Source organism: Columba livia, chromosome 17 (assembly GCF_036013475.1).
Source record: "Columba livia isolate bColLiv1 breed racing homer chromosome 17, bColLiv1.pat.W.v2, whole genome shotgun sequence".
Classification (NCBI taxonomy): domain Eukaryota; kingdom Metazoa; phylum Chordata; class Aves; order Columbiformes; family Columbidae; genus Columba; species Columba livia.
This window is the reverse complement of record NC_088618.1, coordinates 3,662,601-3,680,929: the sequence shown is the minus strand read 5'-3', so window position 1 is coordinate 3,680,929 and position 18,329 is coordinate 3,662,601. Positions and strand designations below refer to the sequence as shown.

The 18,329-nt window shown below is 42.0% G+C and overlaps 1 protein-coding gene across 7 annotated transcripts in view; it reads left to right on the top strand.

The window, feature by feature from the left end:
• Nucleotides 1-18,235, top strand: part of DNAH10 (dynein axonemal heavy chain 10) — a 51,076-nt gene extending 32,841 nt beyond the window's left edge. For 3 of the 7 annotated variants that reach the window (XM_065033366.1, XM_021286173.2, XM_065033368.1), the window contains 26 exons: nucleotides 605-685; nucleotides 1,113-1,310; nucleotides 1,822-1,983; nucleotides 2,535-2,709; nucleotides 3,336-3,517; nucleotides 3,912-4,048; nucleotides 4,937-5,154; nucleotides 5,543-5,764; nucleotides 6,333-6,480; nucleotides 7,013-7,292; nucleotides 7,652-7,881; nucleotides 8,538-8,811; nucleotides 9,239-9,343; nucleotides 9,860-10,014; nucleotides 10,770-10,924; nucleotides 11,159-11,342; nucleotides 12,175-12,375; nucleotides 13,564-13,773; nucleotides 14,124-14,219; nucleotides 14,598-14,769; nucleotides 15,264-15,395; nucleotides 15,472-15,683; nucleotides 15,766-15,933; nucleotides 16,139-16,319; nucleotides 17,339-17,484; nucleotides 17,918-18,235. In XM_065033366.1, the coding sequence (XP_064889438.1) occupies nucleotides 605-685; nucleotides 1,113-1,310; nucleotides 1,822-1,983; nucleotides 2,535-2,709; nucleotides 3,336-3,517; nucleotides 3,912-4,048; nucleotides 4,937-5,154; nucleotides 5,543-5,764; nucleotides 6,333-6,480; nucleotides 7,013-7,292; nucleotides 7,652-7,881; nucleotides 8,538-8,811; nucleotides 9,239-9,343; nucleotides 9,860-10,014; nucleotides 10,770-10,924; nucleotides 11,159-11,342; nucleotides 12,175-12,375; nucleotides 13,564-13,773; nucleotides 14,124-14,219; nucleotides 14,598-14,769; nucleotides 15,264-15,395; nucleotides 15,472-15,683; nucleotides 15,766-15,933; nucleotides 16,139-16,319; nucleotides 17,339-17,484; nucleotides 17,918-18,064 (4,571 nt within the window). In that variant the 3' untranslated portion in view covers nucleotides 18,065-18,235. Of the gene's footprint in view, nucleotides 1-604; nucleotides 686-1,112; nucleotides 1,311-1,821; nucleotides 1,984-2,534; nucleotides 2,710-3,335; nucleotides 3,518-3,911; nucleotides 4,049-4,936; nucleotides 5,155-5,542; nucleotides 5,765-6,332; nucleotides 6,481-7,012; nucleotides 7,293-7,651; nucleotides 7,882-8,537; nucleotides 9,344-9,859; nucleotides 10,015-10,769; nucleotides 10,925-11,158; nucleotides 11,343-12,174; nucleotides 12,491-13,563; nucleotides 13,774-14,123; nucleotides 14,220-14,597; nucleotides 14,770-15,263; nucleotides 15,396-15,471; nucleotides 15,684-15,765; nucleotides 15,934-16,138; nucleotides 16,320-17,338; nucleotides 17,485-17,917 lie in introns of those variants that run through there. The other 4 variants (XR_010466768.1, XM_065033367.1, XR_002412047.2 and 1 more) reach the window with 4 other exon arrangements.
• Nucleotides 18,236-18,329: the final 94 nt, after the last annotated feature.

The following is an 18,329-nucleotide window of genomic DNA, read 5'->3' as shown; positions in this document are numbered from 1 at the left end:
CATATCAGTGGCTATTATTGATTAGCATTTACCAGATCAGTTCATTTTCCAGCCGAACAGCTAGAAATCAATTGGTCATCCTCATTGAACTGGAAACATAGAGCTTATGTCTGCAGCCTCTCTTCTGTAGTTTACAGAAGATGTGGGGTATTAAATATTTCTGCAACTAAGATGGTAGTAAGAGAAACCTTTTCATATCTGAAGCCAAAAGAAGGGCACGGTGAGAGGGATGCACGCTGAGAGAAAAAACACCTCAGCCTGCTGGATCCTGCACTACAGCAGATGGCTGAACGGAGTCCTGGGAGGCTGAGGAAGCAGATGAAAGAGCTGTACGGGTGGGGATCCTAACACGGGCATTAAAATGTCTCATGGCAGCTCTTGACCACATCCTGTAGAATGGTACAGCCTAAAGAATGGTACAGTAGGATTAGCAGGACATGGGTGCAAAATTGATTGTTTACTATCAAAATGGAAATATTGTTGCTAAGCAGGAGTCAAATAAGATATTTCCTGATGCAAAACGAATTAAGCACTGGACTGCCTGGCAGGTTAGGGTCTAGTTTTACAACAAATTTTTCAGATATCCCTATGCTTTTATTTTAAGGTCTTGTCAACAACACTGGTATCGACTGGTTCTTGCCCTGGCCTACCCAGGCTTTGTATGCAGTTGCAGAATCCTTTGTTGGTATGTAACATATCAGTATTTTAACCCACTGACCCTTAGTATAGCCTAAGAAATGGATTCTTTACTTTGCAGTTATTGTAGATTTCAGAATTTGATTTCTCATTGTGCTTGTTACCCTGAGTCTAAATGGGTGATGCAAAATCCCAGTCAAAAAATGGTTTTAGATGGAAGTTTTTTATTCAAACAGATTTTAAAAATTGCTAAACTTCAGGTTCCCCACTCTGCAGACAATGTGGCCTGCTCACCAGGAGGCTTAGCTTTTCTTCTGACTCTGCCTTGATCTTGCTTTTTTGCCCCAGAAAATACTTTTTCTGGTGCCTGGATTAGATGTACAGAACAAAGATGGTAATTGGCAGACCCTTAAAAAAACAAAATCAAAACCTGAACTAAAACCTTTGACATTGTTTTTTCTTCTACCCAATTTTAGGAAATAACACACGCATTCCATCAGAGAGCACCACTTCAGTGATTGAGCACATGGTCATGGTGCATGAATCTGTAATGGATTTCAGCAAGAGGTTTCTGCAGAAACTGAGACGTAGCAACCACGTCACGCCAAAGAATTACCTTGATTTTATCAATACTTATTCAAAATTGCTGGAGGAGAAAAACCAGTTCATTTTAGGTAAGGTTGTATAGATGTTTTCTACTTTTTAGTAAGTGATGTAATTATTTTAAAAAGAAACAAAAATGTACTGAGAAACCCACTTATTACCCACATTATGCAAAAATAATTTTAGCAGTACTATCTCAAATGCCCACACACTCCTCTGCTTGGGGAAGAGTCTGTTTAAACCTAATACCAGCTCAGCCTAGCTCAAGGTTTGGCATTCTTCTTCAAGCAGCAATTCTTATTCGTACCTCAGGGGGCACTGAAATATGTGAAGAGGATAAAACATGGAAAGCAGGTTGTGGCACAGGACCACTGTGTGGCAGCTCAAGTGACATTAAGACCATCTTGGGACGGCGGCTTAGGAAAGAAAAAATCTCTCAGAGTCATTTTCCTCTCATAGCCAAGGTTGCCTTGCTGCAGAGTGCACCTATGAGCGTATTTGCTTTCTGTGAGATTGTCTGTTACTGTGTGATAATACACAATCAATGGATCACTAATGTTTCTCTCTTTTTTTTCTATCTAGCACAATGTAAACGGTTGGAGGGGGGCTTAGATAAACTGAAGGAAGCCAGTGTCCAGCTGGTTGAGCTGAACCAGAAGCTTGCTGAGCAAAGGATTGTGCTAGCAGAAAAATCAGCTGCTTGTGAGGCTCTGTTAAAAGAGATTTCAACAAACACAGAAGTAGGTAGGTAGTTTACAGTACTGATGTGTCCCACATGCTAAGCAAGGCTCACGTAGTCTGGGTTGGGTTGGAAGACCCTCTTAGAGCCACATCTGCTTCTAGAGGTAGCCCTCATGTTCTGTCTGTGCTCATCTAGTGTCATGCTAGAAGAGTAGGTCCCCTGTCTTGCCCACGTTACCGTCTTTGTGATATATTTGGCCTACAGGACTTTACACAACTTAATGCAGTCTTCTCCTGCCATTGTCTTCCCTTTCCAACGTGTAGGATGTAATGTGGGAAAGAGGCATTAGCAAGAAAGGGATTTCAGAAAGTTACTATTAGAGGAAAAACAGGGGGAAGCATGGGAGGAAAAGAGATTATGCATGCTCTTGTGTGGAACTCTAACAGTGTTCCTAACCTAGTGGTGGAACTGTAAAAATTTGCAAGCTAGCAACAAAAAGGTACTGAGTTGATGGTAATTTCTGATTTTCAGCCAAGAGCAAATCTATATTAGTGTTAATTTCTGTATACAAATTTGAATATTTAATTTATGGTCCTGCCTTTACAATTCCTAGCTGAGGTGAAGAAAAAACTGGCCGAAGAAAAAGCTGTGGAGATGGAGGAACAGAATAAGATTATCGCTACGGAGAAGGCGGCTGCTGAGGCAGCTTTGGCTGAAGTCATGCCTATTTTAGAAGCTGCCAAACTGGAACTTCAGAAGCTTGACAAGTCTGATGTTACTGAGATCAGGTGACTTATTTGGATGTACAGTAGCATAAACTCTTAGAAATTCCCCGAGATACCCTTGTTTGCAGGGTCTGACCCATAATTCTCTACCCTGTGGCTCATGCACTGGAAACTGCTCCATTTTTTGCCTCAACAGTGGCTGTTCAAACCCTTTCATTACTCCTCTGTTTTTACTCTGTTCTTCCTGTGTTTTTATAATACATCTTGTATTTGGGGATAGATTTGAAAGTATATCCAGTCGTTGGCTCTCTGCAAAATAGCAATGATTCTCCCTTCCCTGACACACTTGTTAGTTTCCTTTCTCTTGTAGATCCCTGAATTCTTCCTGTGCTGCATCTCCCAATGGACAGCTGCTTCACTAATCTAGGGAAGAATATAATGGATCAGGATTTTAGGCCTTCTGCTGTTGAAATCCTTTAGTATTTCATTGATTAATTAGTCTGAATACAAGAACTGTTTTTGAGCTCTAGTTAATCATTTCATGTCTGACTTGGATGATCTTTTTCACTTTGTGTAGGATGTCTGCGCACTAGCTGTTGTTGTATTGCAATGACTTTCTTAACGGGAAGTATGCGAGTCTGGCATCATGTGCTTTGTCTCTTCCTTTTTCTCCTTCATCTATTTTCTAGGTCCTTTGCAAAACCCCCTAGGCAGGTGCAGACTGTTTTGGAATGTGTTCTCATAATGAGAGGTTACAAAGAATTAAACTGGAAGACAGCCAAAGGAATGATGTCTGAGGCAAATTTCCTGAAATCCCTGATGGAGATAGACTTTGATGGAATCACTCAGAGCCAAGTGAAAGCTGTCCGAGGTAAATTACTGATCTGTATACTTGGAATGAGCATAGGATCTTGTTATTGTGATGAGCTATGTCAGCGGTGATCCTTCCCATGTTGTTGGGGAGGGTGGGATTCACTTTGTGCAAAGGGACAGCACTGTCCGCGATGCTGCAGGTGTTGCACTCTTGGGGTGACTGGATTTTTCAGAGTTCTTAGACCTTCTGCTCTGTGTTGCATCCAGGTTATACTGTATTGTCCAGCCGAGTAGCTTCATCTTAAGGTCAGAGTCTCTTTAATATTCTGACAAATGTTTCATATGGTCTGTCACAGCATTGCTTGATATTGCTGGTAGAGAAAGCTATTTCTCGGAGGATTTCTGTGCTGTAATTCAATGCACTCGCAATATTTTTCTGTTTACCCATTAAGGTCTGTTAAAGAATCTCAACACCACCTTCAGTGAAATGGAACAAGTTAGCAGAGCAGGACTGGGAATGTTAAAGTTTGTTGAAGCAGTGATGAGCTACTGTGATGTAGTTAAAGAAGTCAAGCCAAAGAGAGAAAAGGTAAAGTGTGTGGATGAAAATCACAGGAGGATGAAACATGATCCTGATGAGGAAAATAATACTCAGCAATTTCAGACTGCCCATTTCTCCTCTTTGAAGTGCTTACAAGGAGGTGTTTAGGAAAGCTACTGCAGTAGGGGTGAGGCAGGTAGTCAGTTACAAACTGCTGTGTTTGTTGTGGCATGATGCTGGGACGTGGTTTCCTATCTGCATCAGTGCTCAGAGAAGGGAGGAATGTGTTCAGTAGGAATTTTGTAACCTAACATGGTTAGAAAAACACAGTTTATAGCTGTCTACTGAAAGAGACTTCAAAACACAAGGCATTTGGACAGAGCTGAGCTCAACAGCCACATCATTTAAGCACAGACCTATTGATTAACTTTTTTTAGAATGACTGGAAAGTTAGCTGTGTTAGCTGTGTTCCAGAGGAAATGTAATGGTCAGCAGATGATGCTGGCAAACTTTTTTCAGGAAAAGGACATGATTTACAGCTGACTACTGGGAAAGTATAATCACTAGATGATGAGCCTGACTATTTTTTGAGGTCTTAGTAATGTTACTAAGCAGATAAACCTCCCTTTTTGTCACAGGATGACAGTCCTGTTGACCTCCAATGTCAGCAGGACTGCTCACATGCTTATATATATCTTGTGGGTACAAAACTCTAGATTTACCTGCTTTGGAGCTATAGCATCAGACTGTGATATATATGTTTGGAATGGGGAGAGGTGGGTGAGAAACAGTCCCAGTTGTTTTGGCTTACACTGTTTATTACCAGGACACTTTGAAATATATGAAATAGTCAAAAGAAATCTGAGAATTTAAGACTTCTCATCAAAGCCCTTCTTTCCTCTGATACTCTTGTGTTTCCTTCATAATGTAATGTAGGTGGCTAGGCTAGAACGGAACTATTTCTTAAGTAAGCGGGAACTGGAAAAGATAAAGACAGAGCTGGCTACCCTTCAGGCTGAGCTTAAAGCTTTGGGGGACAAATATCAAGCGGCAATAACAGAAAAGCAACAGCTGCAAGAAGAAGCAGAGCTTATGCAGAGAAGATTAGAGGCTGCTGGCAAGCTCATCTCTGGCTTGAAATCTGAGAACGAAAGGTAAGTCTAGATTCAAAGAGGGACATTTTTGAGATTAGAGGGTCATGTGCAGGGATAAAATCTATCAAACTGAGACAGTTGTGGAAATGTCACTTACTGTGAGGTTTGGTTTTGACAAGAGCTGATATTCATTTTGAGATAATAACCATTAGCTCTTGAAAAACATTAACAGTTTTTAGTGCAGAAGCAGAAGGTGAACTCAGATTAAAAGGAAGAAGGTTCAGATGAGCTCAATGTCTGTGGCCATCATAATAGTGAGAGGACAGCTGACTGTAAGTTTGGGGATCTGTCTCAACCTACATCTAAAGTAGCAGCAGCTGGAAATTCTGCACATAAACCCCATCTCCCCGGTACAGACTGATGCAGGATTCCCTTATAATTCCATCAGGTGGACAAAGGAATTAGAGGACTTTGAAATACGAAAGGTCTGGTTGCTTGGAGACTGTCTACTCTGTGCTGCCTTTCTGAGCTACGAAGGAGCATTCAACTGGGAGTTTCGTAATGAAATGGTCTATAAAATGTGGCAAGAAGATATTGTCTCACGAGAGATTCCTCTCAGTCAACCGTTTAGGTTGGAAAGCCTCCTGACCAACGAGGTGGAGGTTAGCAGGTATGTCCAGTCAAGAAACCCAGTGACTGCTGAATGTGAAATTGTGAAGTGAGAGTCTGGATCTGAATCTGTAGCATAGAATTGGCATCGTGAGTGGAGGTGCAGAGCTACGACAGAGAGAGCCCATTTTACTTTTGTCTCAAAGGAGACAAATTATTCTTCTTTGGTTAACAGAGACTATTTGTTATAATATATTGAACTTCACACTCCAGGGAGATTTTTAAAGGAGCTATCTATGGTATGTGCTCAACCCAAAGCACAAGAGGAGTCTTTTCATTGACTTCAATGAATTTGGAATGAAGCCCATCCCCAGGTAGCCCATATATCTGCTACTGCAGGATTAGTCACCAAATGCAACAGTCAGGGTTTGGAAAGTGTAGTTACAAGTGACTCAGACAATGAGTCAGTCTGAGTTTTGACACTATTCTCACTATCACATACACTACATGTTTACTTGTGTGTCTAATAATGTGGTCAGTCAATTGCATAATTTTAGTGACAAATTATATGTGCTGCTCTCCCATCAAGTTTTTCTCCCAGACTGGTCTTTCATCCTTTCCGTTCCCAGGTGGGTTTCCCAAGGATTGCCTCCAGATGAGCTCTCTGTCCAGAATGGCATCCTGACAACATATGGAAGCCGCTTCCCACTCTGTATTGACCCACAGCAACAGGCATTACACTGGATTAAGAAGAAAGAAGAAAAAAATAACCTGAGGGTAAAGATAAATTATCATTTTACCTCTTTACTGGTTGTTTTAAAAGCTGCATAAGTATCTGTCACCTTGAGTGGGGAACCAATTATGTACTGACAAATGTGTTGGCTATTGGCTACTGTGTCTCTAAAACAGAGAGTGAACTCACTGTTCACATAACCTTCAATTCTTTGGGAGGATTGTTTGGGATTCTTGGCCAACCTTAGTACCTGCAGAAACAGTACAACCAAAGGCTGGTGTAGCTTGTGTTTTATTTCAGCTCCAGGATGGAGTTTTCATGTAGGACAATTAACACAGTCAGAGGCACAGTTGGAACTTTGAAGAACACTTCTCCAAATGGAAATCATTCTCAAGCAATCAGAAAACAAAGCACTTCTACTGTTTTGTACCAGTGCAGTTTATATCATCTGTAAGGGGAACGACAAAAAGCAACAAAGAGCAAATTTCATTCGTGCTGGCAACTATTGTAAAATTATAACATTCAGCAAGCTGAATATCAGTTGTCTTTTCATATCTTCCCTTTATCCTCTTGCAGACGGCTTCCTTTAATGACCCGGATTTTCTCAAACAGCTGGAGCTGGCCATAAAGTATGGAAACCCTTTCTTGTTGCATGGTGTCGATGAATACATTGATCCTGTGATAGACAATGTCTTAGAGAAGAATATCAAAGTTGTACAGGGACGAACATTCATTGTCCTGGGTGACAAAGAGGTTGACTATGACAGTAATTTTCGATTGTACCTGAACACCAAATTATCAAACCCAAAGTATTCTCCCTCTGTGTTTGGCAAAGCTGTCGTTATCAATTATACAGGTAAGCAAAAATGCTTATTTAGTAACAAAGTAGTGATTATGCTGTAGTGCAAATTTAGGGCCTGGATGTTTGTCTGAAATAGCAATGAAAATCTAAAAAATTCATGGTCTCCCTTATACTTGGCATCTGATTCAACAGAAAATTCTCACTTCTCTTAATCTGAAACCGAGCAAAATATCTCTTCTTGGATCCGTTAAGTTAGGATGCTTTGGTAGAATTAAGATATAGACTTATTAACCAAGTCACTCTGTTGCATTGCTGTATAATAGTTTTATGAGATGATTGAGATGAAATGAGTTGTGTAAAAGCTCTCCTTGTGTTTAAAAAAAGACTGTGCTGTACATGTGTTGTATCTGTAGTTACACTGAAGGGCCTGGAGGATCAGTTGCTCAGCGTCATTACGGGTTTTGAAAGAAGGGAATTGGAAGAACAGAGAGAAAATCTCATCCAGGAGACAAGTGCCAACAAAAACCTGCTGAAAGATCTGGAAGACTCTCTGCTTCGGGAACTGACGTCTTCCACAGGAAACATGTTGGACAACTTGGACTTGGTGCAAACCCTGGAAGAGACAAAAACTAAAGCTACTGAGGTACCGGCTCTGGGCTTTTTGGAAGGATATCTACTAATAGAACATAGTCTTTCCTTTTTCATTGTGCATCATCTTTCACCATTAAAGCTAGAAATGAGTTTGAAAGGAAATTGAGAGTTTCCTTATGAGTATGTTGCATCTTTCAGTATTGGGCAGTGTTTTATTGGGTCAGAGAACCAAACTGTATCTTCAGGAAGGTCCTTGTCAGGACCAAAGTGATGGTTGTTTACAGTTCTAAAGCAAAGAACACATATTTCTTTCAGCTCTGAAACGACCTTGGTCTTATCCTGTATCAGATCTGAAATGAAAAATTAAGATATTTGTTACTCAGAGAGGATGGGCAAAACCCCAGCTGACCTGATCTAGTGCTGGTCACAGTCCGACTTCGGGTAGGAGGTTGAACTAAAGATCCCCAGAGGGCCTTTCCCACCCTGTTTGTGTAAATCTTTGTCTTTACTTTTAATAAATGTACAGGGTGGGATTAATTTTATCTAACTTTTGATTTTTACAATTCATACTACTTCTGTAGGGTCACCTACCCAGATTCACAAATAGTCAACATAGAGAGGCAGGAACTGAATAGCTCTGCCACTTGTGATACAACATACATACTATAGATGAGTGCAGTAATTACATGTGTATAAAATCACGGCTAGGTGATTGAAAAACTGAAACTGGCTGAGACAACAGCGGTGGATATTGATCGTCTTCGAGATGGCTACAGACCCGCTGCCAAGAGAGGGGCCATTTTATTCTCCGTTTTATCAGAAATGGCAATTGTCAACATCATGTATCAATTCTCCCTGGTCTCCTTCTTAGAGGTTTTTGGATTCTCCCTTCGGAAATCCATGCCCAGTCCTATTCTTCCAAAGAGGTTAAAAACCATCATGGATACACTGACTTTCAACACCTACAACTACGGCTGCACAGGTCAGTGTGATTTAGCGATGGGCTGATGCTGTGTTGTGCAAATGCTCGTTACAAAGCACTGCCTTTGGGTGGTTTACGTTAAAAAGACAAGTTACCAGCAGTGAATTCACTAATGCTCAGTTCTCAGCATTGGTCATGATTTGCACTTTGCTCCCTGATAATTCTGTTTGAAGAACTATTACCACTGTAACTTTTACAGAAATGCTTTTCTTAATACAGTTACAAATGGTAAATCCCAGCTGTGGATCTCACATCCCTGGCTGTAGCTCCCAGGTGCTGTTTTGACTCTGGAAGCCTGATCCAAAGCCCCAGCTTTGAGCACTGTGATCTTTGTGGCGTGACCAGATGCAGAATGGGGATTTAAATATTGCTCCAGTTCCACAAGTTCTAGCAGCTGATTTTTGAAAATATTGTGGTTTTAATGCAGGTTTGTTTGAGAAGCACAAGTTACTGTTCTCCTTTAATATGACTGTCAGGATAGAACAAGCTGAAGGCAGAGTTCCACAAGAAGAACTGGAGTTCTTTTTGAAAGGTAAAGTGAATATTTATATATAAATATGTAGCTATATGTAGCAATAGCTAAAAAATCTTTCAGAAATGTCTAGTTTTGACTAGACAGGATTTGCTGTAAGAGCTAGTGCCTTCAGAAACCACTGAAGACAGCTGAACAGTGTTGGTTTACACAAATTGTGGATTCTGCTATTTCTATTCTTTTCACCTTTTTAAACAGCAATGGGGCTAATCTTTCTCTGCAGCTGTTGGCAAATCTCACATTGGCTAATTGTTAGGATGTTACCTGAGAAAATAATCTAATTTAGTTATTTTCTGACTATGTATAAATAACTTTAGAAATGGTTGCAAAGATACAACTCTGGCTTTTGCAAGCACTTGTAAAATGCCACCTTTTCTTCAGCAGACTGGTTTAATCTTATAGTGCTTCCAGAAACAAATTTCCAGTTGGTTCCTCTGTGCAGTGGGACTGTATGTGTGGTCGTGTATTGGAGAATTTATGACATGGGCATTCTCTCTGGTTTCTGAATGTGACTAGGCAATATTTCCCTGGAGAAGAGTGCGCGAAAGAAACCGTATGCTTGGCTTCCAGATCAAGGCTGGGAAGACCTAATTCGCTTGTCTGAACTATTTCCTGAGAAATTTGAATCTCTTCCAGATGATGTGGCAAAAAATCCAGATGTATGGAAAAATGTACGTGCTTTTCTGCAATCCTATTCCCTCTCCTTGTTTTGATTCTGGTATTAAATGTTCAAGTATGATGCAATGTGTCATAGCGCTCGGCAGGAGGCATGTCACCACCAGCTTTTTCTGTCAAGGCCTTGCTTTTCTTCTTGACCTCAGTGACTGGCTTGTTTCCAGAAGATTTAGGGCTCTTATTATTTAAAAACCAACCAAAAAACATTATTCCCTGGTATACTGTAGATTTTTTTATTTTCCGGTCAAATGCCTTAGATGAGTTATTTGCCCCGTTGAAGTCAGTGGAATTTTTGCTGTTGATTTCAACAGTGAACGTTTCACTGTTATTTTTGTACTGCTAAACTGTACTTTGATCTTCTTGTGGCAGTGAGTTCTATAGGCTGGTTACACACACAGACTTTCCTTTGTTCTGCCTTGAGTTTCATTCCATGTCTTCTTGCTTTATAAGAAGTTGTTCTGTAAGCAATCTGCTAATACTTGCTTGAGATGCTGTTTTCTGTATCTTCAGAGAATTACTTGACATAAAATTAAAGTACAAATGTGTTTCTGGACTTGAATACATGGAAAAAAATGGAATTTTTTACATTCACTTAATCTTTTAATATTTCTTTGCGGCTGATTGACTTTAGTCTTTGTTCTCCTTGTGTCTCTTGGCCCCTTGTTAATAAAATTTCTTTGGCTGCTTTCATAGTTGTTCATTGATAGAGCTATTTGATCCATGTGCACGGTCTCCTGTCTTGTCTGGCCAGTGGTACGATACAGATGCTCTGGAGCAGCTGCCATTGCCCATGTACTACCAGGACAATCTCACAGCCTTTCAGAAGCTCCTGCTCTTACGGTGTTTCCGGGTGGACCGGCTCTATCGCGCAGTAACGGACTACGTTACTCTGACAATGAGCGAGGAGTAAGTCACTCTGTTCTTTCAAACGCAAATCACACCATTCACATATTTCACACAGAATTGCAGTTGTAATCAACAATGTAAATGATTTTGTAATTTGCCTGAACAGAGCATGATTTGTCCCTGTATCATTTCCACGTGCAGTCTGCAGTGAGCTTTGATGGCTAAGTCACCTTTTACACAAGATAGCTGCTTTTGTGCAAATTAGCAGTTTATTCTGCTTCTTTTTCCTACCAGGTATGTGCAGCCCCCAGTGATCAGCTTTGAAGCGATCTTTGAGCAGAGCAGTCCTTACTCACCGGTTGTTTTTATCTTAAGTCCTGGCTCTGATCCTGTCAGTGACCTCATGAAACTGGCCGAGAAGATAGGCTTTGGAGGGGATAAACTCAAATTACTCGCCATGGGACAAGGCCAAGAAAAGGTAACTTTGGTGGGAGGGGAGGGACGTGCTGTGTGCAAGCGAGTTTGTCTGTGAATTGCAAATCGTGCTTCTAATGTTGAGGGCCTGTCCAGATTTCCTTTCCAAAGGCCCGCTCTATTTAAAATGGAGTTCCTTTGTGGTTCAGACATAGCACATGGTTTGCCAGCCTGGGAATAACGCTTTCCTGTAATGGGAAAAGGGGGCATTTGGACTGATTTTATGGCTGGGGTAAGGGTAGATGCAGAATGATACTGTCATCTGTTAAAAAAATAGTTGAGCTGGGAAGATGTTACTCTGCAGCCTCACAAAAGTTAATTAGTGACCCTGTGTCTCTGTGTATGGACATGAGGTGATCTGAAGTCACAGTGTTTGCTGCCAAAAAGATATCCTGCTGCTCCTTTTGTCATTGCTGTAGCTTTCCTTTTTGTTATGGACACTAAGGCAGGGATGTCCAAAGCTCAGTAACTGCCTGAATTTGCTGTGAATTCAGTCATTAGGAGAACTATTAGATTCATTTAGACCACCGTTTCCTGGGCTCTGATCTTCACCCTCTTTTGGGACATGCACGCTCCCGTACTGTTTTGAAATACTTCAGTGCTTTGCATGACTTTGAATTTCACAAGGAATTAATTAAATAAAAATGCATCTCAGAGCAACTTCTTGTGGTATTGGAACAGGTCTGTTCTCAGCAAGGAGCTTTCTGCTAAATCTGCTAAAACTAAGTGAAAGGCTGAGCGTGCAGGAAGAAATCCATTGCACTAACCCATCAGGGCCAGTTTGCTTACAGGAGAGAGGGAGAGTTACTCACGGACGGTTCTTTCCCTCTCTTAAGATTGCTTTGCAGATGCTGGAGAACGTGGTGGTTACTGGAGAGTGGCTCATGTTGCAGAACTGTCACCTTTTGGTGAAGTGGCTTGTCAGTCTGGAAAAGGCCCTGGAGAACATTACGGAGCCTCACCCGGACTTTCGCCTCTGGCTCACCACTGACCCGACAGAGGGCTTCCCAATTGGAATCCTGCAGAAGTCCCTAAAGGTACCGTGCAGCAGGGAACCTGGGTCAGAAGGGCACGTCCTGCTACTATTCTACAGCAAAACAGATCGGCTTTGGGAGGAGCATGACCAGAATGTGCAGCGTGTTGACTTGGGCTGTATGTCCTAACTTTTTGTCTTTATAAGCCAAACCCTTTTTTAATCATCCTGCTTATCTTCTGGTGATTTTTCCTTTGGGTGAAGGCTGTTCAGCAGTTGTTTGTTTGTTTGTTTGTTTCTGAAGCAGTTATTTCAGAGTAGAGGTTTGAGAGTAAACCTGGAAATGTGACAAATGCTCTTTAGACTCCAATGCTGCCACAAGTGAAGAATATCCGGAGAGACAGAAATAGTCCTGTCAGTCCTGATGCTGAAGTGCAGGAGCGAGGTCGGTGTCTGGCCTGGCAGCAGTGCCAGTGGCGCAGACGTCCTAATAGGATAATGGTTTCCAGCTGCTACTTCAGGCTGCGGCATTTATCACCAGCAAGCTGAGCTGATTATTTTGAAGGCACAAGCCATGATGCTGTCCTAATGTTATTTGCTATGGCTGCTTCACTGCTGTTGTGGTGAACCAGTCCTGTAAATGTAATAATTTTATTTTGCAGTTTTTTAAAGGCAGTGGCACGAAAGCTTCAGCCAACATGTGCTCCAGGGTATCAGTGACAGCTCTGCGGTCTTCACCTCCAGCAGGGCTTGGTGCTGCGCTGGGGAGAAGTGAGCATGAAAGCATCCTCGAGACTGCAAATCTGCACTTTCTAGGTCTAGCCATGAGCAGTGAGAACAGAGGTTTGATGGCACTTTGACAAAGCTGCCAGGAAGCTGGTTCTGCCTCCATTTGATGATCAGTAAAGCGATATCAGAGCCTGTTAAGCTGTTGCACTGTGGTGATATGTAGGACACACCAAAATGTGTCAAGTACTATTTCAGTATGATAAATAATGATGCCTTTCCAATAACATCACTATTTCTAAAGTAATACCAAGTTTCTCTTTACATATGTGTGTTTACCTTGATGAACTTAAAAGGTCAGTTTCATTTCTTTACTTAAGAAAAAATTCTATATTGATATGAATTTGGAAAGCTGTTAAAAAAGTTCAAGCTTCCATTGTATACCTTCCTTAGAGAGCATGATATGTTTGCAGCTTATTTTCCTGGACTATCCAGTAACTGATGGCTTCCCTAATTCTTTTGATAGGTTGTGACGGAACCACCTAATGGTCTGAAACTGAACATGAGAGCCACCTACTTCAGAATGCCCAAGGAAGCCTTAGAGCAGTGCCCACATCCGGCCTTTAAATCCTTAGTCTACGTCTTGGCATTTTTCCACGCTGTGGTTCAGGAGAGAAGGAAGTTTGGGAAGGTTGGCTGGAACGTACCCTATGATTTTAATGAATCTGATTTTCAGGTAAGAAAATAATTATGACGACTCTCATATTCCTGAGTTGTTCAGATTACTTTTGAAAACATGTAATCTATCCAGCTTTAATCCTTTTTACATCCTTTCTTACCTTATTTTTTTCCTGCTGCTGTGGACTCATGTAAACTCTCAATCTTCTATAATGTCAATTTTGGCCACTAAAAATTAAGCAGATTCCAAATCCCTCATGTTTATGTTGCCTCTCTCACGGGTTTCTTTTCTTATGAGGATTTATACTTTTCAATGATTTGAGAAAGAAATGATAGTTACTTTTCAAGCAAACCTATGGATATGTATAGCTGATCTTCTTATCTCACGTGTTCCAACAACTTTATTAGGTCTGCATGGAAATTCTTAACACATACCTGACAAAAGCTTTTGAACAAAACGATGATAAAATCCCCTGGAGCAGTCTCAAATACCTTATTGGGGAGGTGAGTGTGTACAATGTCACTAAGGAACAGCTGCTGGTTAAAGAATCCAGATCCATGACACTTCCTTTCCGCACGGGCTGTACCCTCGAGCAAAGCTGCTGGAGAACCTCCCCTGGGCGATCCTGAAACTCCCTGAGCAGCTCCCTTAATCTCATTGTCTCCGTGAAATGGGGCCGTCGTGTGTAACTGCACAACAGGGGAGTTATGGTGCTTAATTAATTTAGAGTGAGGGAGCCCTGGGGATCTTCTGATGAAAGGTACTGAACCGCACAACCTCACGGTATTTTTAGTGCTGCACGCAGATGTCTAAAGCTCTTGTGGTGCTGGGTGTGAGATGTGCCGGGCAGCAGCTCTGACATTGATGTGCCTCATTTCTAGGTCATGTATGGTGGGCGCGCAATTGATAGCTTCGATCGTCGCATTCTGACCGTCTATATGGATGAGTACCTTGGCGATTTCATATTTGACACATTCCAAACATTTCATTTTTATAAAAATGACACAGTTGACTATAAAATACCACAAGGGGTTGAAAAAGATCACTTTGTTGGTAAGAAATGCTTTTCCTGATACCTAAGTCAGCATTATAAAAAAAAAAAAAAGGCTTCTTACAGTATTTATTATCTCCATATGACCATTGCTGGAATTGAGTAGTTGAAAAGAATGTCAGGCATTGCATGAGTGTGTGTGTGTGTGTGTGTATGTTGCAATCCACTGATGCTTTATACGAGCAGCCCTTTGTAATGTGAGCTCACCAGCCAGCTCCTCATTTCTTAAAAAAAAATATTCCCCAGGTAAACAGCGTGTTAGTTTTCTTAATTATTAAGTGATACATTTCCATGGGGGAGTGTGTGTGTGTGTGTGCATATTTCATGCTTAAAAGTCTTGAGTTGAGCCTTGCAGTGTCTCAACCCCAGATTATTTTTCCAAGCAGAGCAGTAACAAAAATGGCTCATGCAGTTCTCTGCAGTGTTGTTGTTTTCTTTGCCTGGTAGCTGTGGTTTAATATATCACATCTTCAGGAAGCACGGTTTTGTATTGCAGAGGCAATAGAATCTCTGCCACTTGCTAATACTCCAGAGGTGTTCGGTCTTCATGCAAATGCTGAGATTGGGTATTACACACAGGCTGTTCGTGATATCTGGTCTCATCTTCTTGAGCTGCAGCCTCAAACAGGTCAGTTCTCCATTGCTTTGATGTGTTTTGCGAATGTGACTAATGAGGTGGTCTCACTAAACCATTTTTGTTTCAGGTGAAACTGGTGCGGGAATTAGTCGCGATGAATATATTGCAAATGTTGCTAAGGATATAGAAAACAAAATACCGCAAGTATTCGATCTTGACCAGCTACGGAAAACTTTTGGACGAGCGATAACCCCTACGACTGTGGTGCTGTTGCAGGAACTGGAACGTTTTAACAAGCTGATCATTCGAATGGCAAAGTCATTGGCTGAACTACAACGTGTAAGTAAGAACACGGCTCCAAGATGCTCATTCTGGTTTTACCTGCCCCAGGCGGGCTCTCAGCCTCTCACCGTCTTTCCAGGCCTTGGCGGGGGAAGTCGGGATGAGCAGTGAACTGGACGATGTGGCTCGGGCTCTTTTTAATGGACAGATTCCTGGCATCTGGCGGCGCCTGGCCCCCGACACACTCAAAACACTTGGAAACTGGATTATTTTCTTCGGAGCTCGGTATAACCAGTACACCAGCTGGGTAAGTGTCTCCAGACAGGTTTTTGTGTACTATGCTATGGAAATTGGTGCAGAGTCGGTGAACACACAATGATTTAGATAAGTTACTGGAACTAATCACCACCTAGATCGTTAACGAATCATTGCATGACTATGGCTGTAAGAGAGCAGCTGAGCCAGGTGTGGTGGGAGAAGCAGGTGCCGCAGGTTGTCCTCTGTGACTGCAGGTTAACGAGGGGGAGCCAAAGGTGATGTGGCTCTCGGGCCTCCACATCCCCGAGTCCTACCTGACCGCTCTGGTTCAAGCCACCTGCAGGAAAAACAAGTGGCCCCTGGATCACTCCACCCTCTACACGGAGGTGACCACATACACGAGAGCAGAAGACATCACCGAAGCGTTGACTCAAGGTGGGCATTTTTATGATTATTTGGCAAAAGTGATGAAGTAGTTAATTGGTGAAACTGCCTGGCGTACTGAGTGAATGACTGAGACAATACGTGTGCAGACAGGACCCTTGGGTTTGCATTTCACAGTCCCCGTGATTTCCAGGGGGGAAGGAGCCAGGCTCTGGGTTCTGCAATCACCAGCTTCTGCCTTCTGCTCTTTTCACCCACAAGCTGAACTTATACCTCTCCCCTGCTCTATCCTTCTATATGTATATATACTTTTTTCTTAATGGCTACAACATTACCAGTCTTAGCAGGTTTCTAAAGATCTATTTACACCATAAATAATATACTGAAGTATATTTAAACAAAAAGTAAATGCAGCAATATATGATTTATTATGTAAATGTATCTTTGTAAAATTTCTATGACTAGCAGTGCTCTAATTACTAAAGATAACAAACTCTGGGTAAAGAGGACAGCTAAGCAATGCTTTTAAGTACTAAACCTGAGGGAAAAAAAAAATCTGTTTGTTTTTGCTAAATCTAACTTTCAGTTAAAAATAAGTCACCTCAGGGGCTTACCCAGACTGCTCTTTATTTACTAACATTTAATCTTGGTATTTGTACTAGAACAACTGCATCCCCACCTTTCACCTGTTGCTCTAACGAGCAGCCCCACAGGAGTTAGTTAAAAAGCTCTTACAACTGGGCTATTACTTGGGCAAGTAATTGGAGTTGGCACCCACGGTGGGGAAGAAAACTGCAAGCAAATCGGTATTTATTCCTAATAATGTTTAGCTATCTATCTAGTGCAACTGAGAATTTTAATTTGGGAAAAAAAACCAACATAGTAGGTCATGGTTGTATTATAAAAACAAACACCACGCATAAATGTACCTCTGTGTAGCTACTGTCTGGCATGATGAAGTGGGTTTTGTCATGACTAAGTGCCCAGGACAGCTACTGCGGGGACGCTTGTGCTGAACTGATGGCCGGCAGCTCTGTTCACATGGGATGTTGTGTTCTCTGCCTGCACAGGCTGCTTTGTTTCCGGGCTGTTCCTGGAAGGCGCAGCCTGGGACACGGAGCGCGGCTGCCTCACCAAGAGCCAGCCCGGGGTCCTGGTGGTGGAGCTGCCGGTGCTCAGGATAATCCCCACGGAAGCGCACCGGCTCAGGCTGCAGGTACGGCCTCTGGGGACACAAGGGACAGCGAGGATATTAACTGCTTTCTGTTTCCACATCCTGGGAGCTGGTAGTGCCCCCCGCTCGTAGCACCAGCCACAGTATTTTATCATTAGCGCTGGTGTGCAGTTTAACACTGCTCCTACAGGAACCACCGCTAAAGATTTTATTTTCTAGGAGTGACAATCAAGGTGGGGGGGTTAGTAAATACATTTGTTGCCTCTTTTCCATGTAGGCAATTGGGCCACTCATAGTTTCTGCTCTCTGTTCATTATTTCCCATTACCAGTTAATGATATAAAGGGTATTTACATTTTCTGGGTATCAGTCATTTAAGACTGAAGCCCGTCATCTCTCCTGGAGGCCCTTCTTGTTTCCTGCTTCACATGGTACTTCAGGCTCTCAGTGTCCTCCTTTCCTCCGTGCTCTTTCAGAACACCCTCCGGACGCCCGTGTACACAACCTCCATGAGAAGGAACGCGATGGGCGTGGGCCTTGTTTTTGAAGCTGATCTTTACACGACGAAGCACATTTCCCACTGGGTCCTCCAGGGCGTTTGTCTCACCTTGAATGCAGAGTGACCATTTGAAGGTGGCACTAGATCTTCTCCACAGACTCCACCTCTTTGGTTACGGAATTAAACTATGCAAAGATTCACACCATGGGTGAGAGAGTGTTTGCTTAGGCACACCTGTGTTAAATAGTATGGTACAACCAAACTTGTACTATCAATAAACACATTTGAAGTAAAATGTGTTTTTCATAATTTGCATTTCCATTTAGAAATGCTCCAAGCTGGTCTATGTATATACAAGGTGATAAGTTAGTCTCGCACACACAAAGACT